The 7,633-nt window shown below is 44.6% G+C and overlaps 1 protein-coding gene across 1 annotated transcript; it reads right to left on the bottom strand.

The window, feature by feature from the left end:
- Positions 1–2,911: 2,911 nt before the first annotated feature.
- CHMP1B (charged multivesicular body protein 1B) lies at positions 2,912–7,369 on the bottom strand (the record flags this gene model as incomplete). Its single annotated transcript, XM_009084204.1, has 7 exons — positions 2,912–2,956; positions 3,628–3,700; positions 4,582–4,625; positions 5,501–5,608; positions 5,849–5,917; positions 6,429–6,575; positions 7,272–7,369. Coding segments are annotated over 7 exons (584 nt in total), but the record flags the coding sequence as incomplete, so codon positions are not given.
- Positions 7,370–7,633: the final 264 nt, after the last annotated feature.

The raw sequence follows: 7,633 nt of genomic DNA, 5'->3' as shown, positions 1-7,633 counted from the left end.
ATGCTGAGCAAAACCATTCTGCAACATAAATACTGAAATATTAACTGGTTCAAAGGTTCTCTAAAAGCAGATACCATTGATTTAACAATGACATGAACTAGTACAAACACACAGAGAGAACAGAGGAGACAAAACAATGGGAATGAGGAGCCAGAGCTGCTCAGGGGAGAGCAAAGAGCCTGGAGGGAAGGAGGATGGAACTCAGATACTGCTCTAAGTCACTTGGTTTTAAGCATATCCAAACGACATGAGGAAAATATCTGTATTCCAAGTATCTATACTCCAAACCTAAGTGTTAATGCAGCTCTCAGAGCCAAGGGAAAGCCTTTCCCTAGGAGAGGGCAGGAGACCTGTACAGGCCCAAATCCTGGCCCTGCTGGAATGTGCAATTCCATGAAGTCAACAGGGCAAGAATTCCTTACTTCAAACACCCTTTTCCTACCCAATTCAGCTCAGCTCATCTGTCCCTTTGCTTCATAGTCCCTCAGATATCACTGAATGATGCCAGTCAAGTCTTGACATCTGTTAATTCCTTTAAGGAAGCAACATTGGAAATCTAAGGGAGTTGGAATTCCAGCCTGGGATAAGAGCCAAACTCCACACCAGGCTGTGCATCACCAATCCAGCTCTAATTACACCTTAGTTAATAGTTCTCTTGCAGTAATCTCTTCACACTCTGCTTTTAGACCCCTCCAAGGCTCATGGCAAGGCAACAGGAGGAAAATGACCCACGTGGGAGCTCAGGATTTCTGTCTGGCTCCTCAAACAGCTCCAGAATGGGCAAACCCCATTACCAGCATCATCATGGTGAACAGCAAACAAAGCCAGAGAAGGTAGCTGAGGTTGTCTAACACCAAACACTGAGAAGCTGAAGGTTCTCAGCTCCAATTCATGTACAGTTCCAACTACAGAGTCGACTCAGGGGTGAAGGGATGAAGTTTCCAGCATTGCCATGATACGAAGGACGTGAATATCCACCAAAAAAGCAGTAAATTCAGCAAGGCAAAGGCACACACACACAGAGTTACCTCAGCTGGGGTAACCTGCTTGCATAGATACACCACTGAGCTGGTGCCACTGATCAGGAGCAGCCAGGGAAGAAGATGCAGGAAAAGAATCCCTTTCCCAAGAGATTTGAGGAGTAATTTGAAGGGATTGGACCCAGATTAGATCTGTCAGGACATGTTTCTACACATCACCCAATTTCTCCTCTTTAGGAGGAATTCAAGGTGTTTATATTCATTTTCCATGCCAATTTTCTTCTCAACAAGTAGAAAAGAAATTCCCATTTTACACTATTTGAGCTCAGGCTGCCAGAGGGAGAGAGAATTCCACAACATTTTACCTTGTTTTGTCTATCTTAGTGTCCTTATCTTATTTTTGCAGTAGCCTTGATTCTTCCAGCACCTAACATTCCAAGTGAGTTGGGTCACACATTCAAAACAAAGGCTGAAACTGCTCTGAAATGTTTCAATTTTATGCATTTTCACTGAAAAAAAAATCCTGTTGAAATATAAAAAGTGAAGTCTTTTTTGGGTTTTTTTTTTTTTTGCCTTAAAGGCCTTATGCCTCTTTTTTTGCCTAACCCTGGCAAACCCACAATGACCCTAAAAAGGCAATTAAGACCCAATTCCAAGCCTGGTGCTTCACCCCTTCCCTCACCCCTAACAAAGAGAACACATAAATGAGCCCCTCAAAAAGTCAGGAGGATAATTTGACATCACTGTTTATCACAACACAACACAAGTGATCTCAGCTACAAATTCCTACAACCAGTTCTTTACTCCACAGCTGCAGCAGAGTTTGAGCTCCTGAGAGCAGCCAAACTCTCCTTCTGTGCAGAGACACAAAGGGATTGGTAAAATCAGCTCCTCCATGCAACTGGGATATTACAAACCATGTTCTTTTCTTTGCAGAGAGCAACAAACCTGACAAAAAGAGTCCTAAAATAGAGTTGATTCCCTCTGTGCTCAAGTGATGCCACTGGACAAGTTCTCAGTTGTATGAAATGAGCTTTTGGTAACTCATTTTGGAATTTAACTGCTAATTTTAGCACATTTAAGAGACTGAAAACTCCAAGTCCACTTATTTGTCTCAACAAGTGTCTCTTCCATTTATCCCTCCTGTGCTAAAGTCCAAGTTGTATGAAATGGCCATGTCCTTAGTTGTATCAAATGAGCTTTGGGTAACTCATTTTGGAACTGAACTGCTAATTTCAGCACATTTACCCTAACTTTAAGAGGCTAAAAAGCTCCAAGTCCACTTAGTTGTTTCAACAAGTGCCTTCTCCATTGATTCCTCCCGTGCTCAAGTGATGCCACTGGCCAAGTCCTTAGTTGTATGGAATGAGCTTTGGGTAACTCATTTGGGAACTAAACTGCTAATTTTAGCACATCTATCCCACATATAAAGACTAAAAAACTCCAAGTCCACTTATTTGTCTCAACAAGTGCCTTTTCCATGAGGTCCACATTGTCCAGCTCTGTGTATTCCAGGAGTTTGGCTCTGTAGGAAAGTCATCCACAATGATCTGAACAGATCCACCAGTTCTCCAACCAGCAACAGGTAAAAAAAAAATAATCACTTCATCATTTAAAATATATCTCAGTGACACTTTGCTTTGCTTGGAACTAGAATGTACCAACAGAGAGTATCAACTTGAATTTGTGGCAAAAAAAAAAAAGCTTGCAAAAAAAAGAGATCAACGTCCAACTGTACAGAAAAAGGACATCAGAGCTGATGTGTTTGGGTCACTCAATGTATTTTAGGAAGAGGAGCAAGCTAGGAGTGAAGGACCCTACAGGACACACACTCAAACACCTAAGCCAGGCTGTGTACACCTCTAGTGCAGTGCAGGGTTAGTTCCAGAGAGGGAAGTTTGGGAGCAGGATCAAAGTGCAGCTCTGTGGAGTTAAACTTGATCACGGAGGCGAGCGAGTCTCTGGGACAGCTCATCCTGTTTGTGGAAACACAAACACACACATAAGCAACAGGAGAAACAATTTCTGCCACCAGAGAGAATGTTAAGGGGTTGGAATGGAGTTTAGAGATGATCCAGCCCCAACCCCTGCCCTGAGCAGGGACACCTCCCACCAGAGCAGGCTGCTCAAGGCTCAGCCAACCTGGCTGTGAACACTGCCAGGGTTGGGGCAGCCACAGCCTCCCTGGGCCCTCATGTGCAGCTAATAGGAAATTTTCTCATGTCTTCACAGGATCATAGAATATCCTGAGTCGGAAGGGACCCATAGGGATCATCTAGTCCAACTCCTGACACTGCACAGGACTCCCCAACAATCCACCCTGTGCCTGAGAGCACTGGCCAAACACTCCCTGAGCTCTGTCAGCCAACGGCTATGGGAGAGGTCTGGATTCACTCAACTTGGAGTAGGCAGGAGAGTCAACTGGTTGGAACTGTGAAACAGCCATGGAAAAATTCACCTGAAGTTCCTGGATTTACTAGGCAGACAAATCTATCACTAAAATTACCTTGATAGCAAGACTGTTTTAACTACAGACTGTTTCCTTTGCACAGCTAAATGTAATGACAGCTTAGCCATCCTGTTTTGACTCCATTCTCACACCACATTTCTCTGGCAAACATTGACCTCAAGGAAATCTAACACTTACCTGTTCTGCTGAGGCAACACTTGTTCCAACAGAGCCTGTCTGTCCTTGAGGTAGTTCCATGTTCAGATCAAGACTACACAGGAGAAAACAGAACAAAACCAAGGCAGGCATATATGGATAAAGGAGGCAGCACAGGAAGGGACAAGCAGAGGGATACTCAGGCAGCACAAGGCCACCAGGATCCCAGGAATGTTGTGCTCCAGCTAGGTAAGCTGATGAATAATTCTGACTCTTTACTGAGCAGACAAGTCATATAGAATTTTAGGGGTTGGAATGGACATTACAGATCATCCAGCCCCAACCCCTGCCCTGGGCAGGGACACCTCCCACCAGAGCAGGTTGCTCAAGGCTCAGCCAACCTGGCTGTGAACACTGCCAGGGTTGGGGCAGCCACAGCCTCCCTGGGCAACCTGGGACAGTGTCTCACCACCAGAACAGGCAAAACCTCTGCCTGACATCTAACCTCAATTTCCCTCCTTCAATTTGTGCCCACTGCCCCCTGTGCTGTCCCTGCAGCTCCTAACACAGATCCCTCTGCAGCTTCCCTGGAGCCCCTTCAGCTCCTGGAAGGTGCTCTGAGGTCTCCACACAACCTTCTCTTCTCCAGGCTCAACAGCCCCAACTCCCTCAGCCTGTCCTCACAGGGGAGATCCTCCAATCCTCTGAGCAACTTCGTGGCCTCCTCTGCACTTGCTCCAACAGTTCCATGTCCTTCTGATGCTGAGGACACCAGAACTGTGTGCAGGATTCCAGGTGAAGTCTCACCAGAGCAGGGGGGGAGAATCACCTCCTTCACCTTTTGATACATCCAGAGGTGAAAGGAAAATGGTGGTTTTCCTCTCTTCCAAGAGACAGACATATACAAGAAGGGGCTCTGACCTCCAGCTAACCAGGAAGGGTTGTGGGAAGGAAGATTTATACAAGAGAGAATCAGTCATTCAAGGTTTCACCTACCCTGCTTCATCTGCCATCTCCTGCAGCAGCATGTCCACTTGGTTCTAGAGGAAAACAAAAGGGATTGGTGCATTGGGAGTTTCTGACAAGCTCTTCTGTTCAGTCCTCAAACAGCAATGATTTTAACAGCACTGATGTAAAGGCAAATGTTTTTTGCAGAACAGTTTTGTGCTCAAGTTCTAGAAGGCTTTGTATGAACCCGAAAATCATGAGGTGCTCAGCAGTTAAAATGACATTAATTGAACTCTGTGCAGTAAAGCTCCAAAAGAATTCAACATCTCTGTAAAAATCCTCAAGTGCTGGTTATGAGCTTTGCACAACATGGCCAAAAGCCAATCTCCAACAGATCTGGTTGACTGGATTTGGGTGTAGGTTTATTTTACTGTCTCCGGTAAATTTCTCTCTCTGACCAATGTTCTGTTTGAAAACCACATTTAGCTCCTTGTGGAACAGCACAAGGAGAGAGTTTTGGGGGATTCTTAACTGTGCCAAGCATTGTTTCAAGATTTATGTTAGTGAGCACAAGTCCAGCAACCGAAAGTAGGTGATTGACAACCCTTCATTGCACATTCTACCTCAAATTTGGTGGTGACTCATGTTACCAGTGAGGTGGAACTCACAGCATATCCTGCTTTGACAATTAATGGGGCAGAAGTTCATCAGGAACTCATCAAAACTCTTATTCAGTCGGAGGGTTAAAGTATGCAAGGAAATAAAGCCTGAAAAAAAGAGTGAAATAGCTAAAATACATTTTTGTGATCCTCTGGACTTGGAGCTGTAGTTTGAAACAGTCGTTTCATCCCAAAGCAAAATGCCCCAGTGGCTGCTGTGTCTCAGAGTACACAGAAAAAAAGACACTTTCATACAGTTTAGACACATAATTTAAGTCCCTCTTGTTAAAACCATCTACTGTCCTTACCTGTGGTGTTGTTAACGTTGTGGTGTTGCTCATTGTGTCTTCCATCTGCTGTGTCTGGACATCCAGGGTTTCAAACTGATGCTCAAACTTATCCATTAGTGCAGAGATCTGTAAAAAAAATAGCAATCAAATCAATTATCTGTAGATAACAAAGGAAATATATCTCAGCTGGCAAAGACAGAATCACACCATCAGGACAACAACCTCTAGAGATCAGAAGCTTAATCCTCTCCCCTCCCAACCTCACTGCAAAATCTTTTCTCTTGATGGAATTTCCCTGTTTAACACTTGTATCCTTTGTCTTCTCTGCTTTGGCTGTGCAGCTCCAAGGCAATGAAGTCTATTTACCTTTTCCAAGTTCATGCTCTTCAGTGTGGCATCCATGGACTTCACCACTCCTGCCATGGACTTTGTTACCTGGAATAAGGGGAAGGGAATTGTTACAGAGAAAAATGGGCAGTTTAGGGAGAAATTCCTCTCTGTGAGGCTGCTCCATCCCTGGGAGTGTTCCAGGCCAGTTCTCTTATCCACAGAGTTTCTACAGCACCAAACATACTTGGTCAGCCTGGAGAAGAGGCTCAGGGGTGACCTCCTGGCTCTCTGCAACTCCTGCCAGGACTGGAGAGAGGTGTGGGATGTGTGTCCTGCCAGGGCTGCAGGGAGAGGATAGAGGGAATGGCCTTGAGCTGAGCCAGATTGGATGTGAGGAGAAATGTTTTCCCTGTTGTGGTGTTGAGGCCCTGGGATATTGCCCAGGGAGGTGGTGGAGTCATCATCCCTGGAGGGGTTTCAGATCTGGTGCTGGAGAATCTGGTTTAGGATTTAGAGGTTCCAGCAGTGACAGGTTAGTGGTTGGACTTCATGATGTCAAAGGTCTCTTCTAACCTTGCTGGCTCTACGATTCTCTGATTTCTGGGCCGAGACTCACCTTGCCCATGGTCACTGCAGTCTGCACTCTGGCAGCCACAGCATCCACCCTGGCACTCATCCTCAGGAAGTTGATGGCCTGGTTCTTCTGGCGGATGGCATTCTCAGCATGGATCCGTGCCACTTCCATGTTACCCTTCTGAATGGCCTGGGAGGGGAAAGAAAGAGGGAAAAAAAAAGGCATTTTAGCTTTTGCTGCTGTTGCAAACAGTTTCTGAGCAACTTGTTTCATTTCTGCAATAAGCATCAATTTCTTACTGCATTTTTCCTATTAGAAGAGAAAAATCAACCTCTCCCTCAGCCCCCAACAGATTCTGAACATTCTCAAGGCATGAACCCCTAACTTCTTTCCAAGGAAGTTATCTAGAATGCACTTTACAGAGCTACATTAACATCATCTTCTATTCCTTAAGCATTTTTGGTCTCAAAACCCAAACACAGATGCAGGTGCTGTGGTTGTACCTCGTGGCCTAAGATAAACTCAGTTCATATCTCTCTTCACTCCTTCAAGACTCCAAAGCTATTTTGAAGTGCCTCTCCCTAAGCCCTTTGAATACGAGATGATAAACATGAAGTATTTTTAACTTTGAGAACAACAGTCTCTAACAAAGTACACACAAGACAATCCTCCTGGGAAGCAAATGCCACAGGCTGAGCAGGAGGATACACAGGGATTTAGCCTCATGTTTATGGATGAGAATGGGAAGATTTATAGTCACATATTTTAAATCACAAATGCTGATCAGAGGATTATTAGTATTCACACCAGGGAAAGGGTAAAAACACCAGATGTTTTCCTGCTGCAAGCAGTAAACAGATCTAAAAAAGCTTTTTCCAGACTTACCTTCTTAATTTTAGCTTTCTCAGCCTTTTCTTCTTTGTCACATTTCTTGGAGTTCCTGTTGAGCTCCTTTGCAGCAAACTTCAAGTTGAACAGGTGTTCTGTGGTGTAAGTTAAGGGCTCAAGAACAGGATCAATCCCTCAGCCCTAGTGCTTTGCTCTCCTGTTTGAAGCACTACCAAACCTTGTACATATTGTGCTTCCCCTTCAGCGAGATTAAAACTTGCAAAATGTTATTTAAGCCCTTGAAATCTGCAGGATAAGGAGAGTTACTAAGGTGCTTTGTAATTATCATTGCACTTATCATCTGTGTTCTAAAATGCAAGTTCTGAACCCAAACTGGCTCCACTTACCACCAAATGAAA

Source organism: Acanthisitta chloris, unplaced genomic scaffold (genome assembly GCF_000695815.1).
Source record: "Acanthisitta chloris isolate BGI_N310 unplaced genomic scaffold, ASM69581v1 scaffold33271, whole genome shotgun sequence".
Taxonomy (NCBI): Eukaryota; Metazoa; Chordata; class Aves; order Passeriformes; family Acanthisittidae; genus Acanthisitta; species Acanthisitta chloris.
The sequence above is the reverse complement of the archived record's forward strand: the minus strand, read 5'-3'. Positions and strand labels throughout refer to the sequence as shown.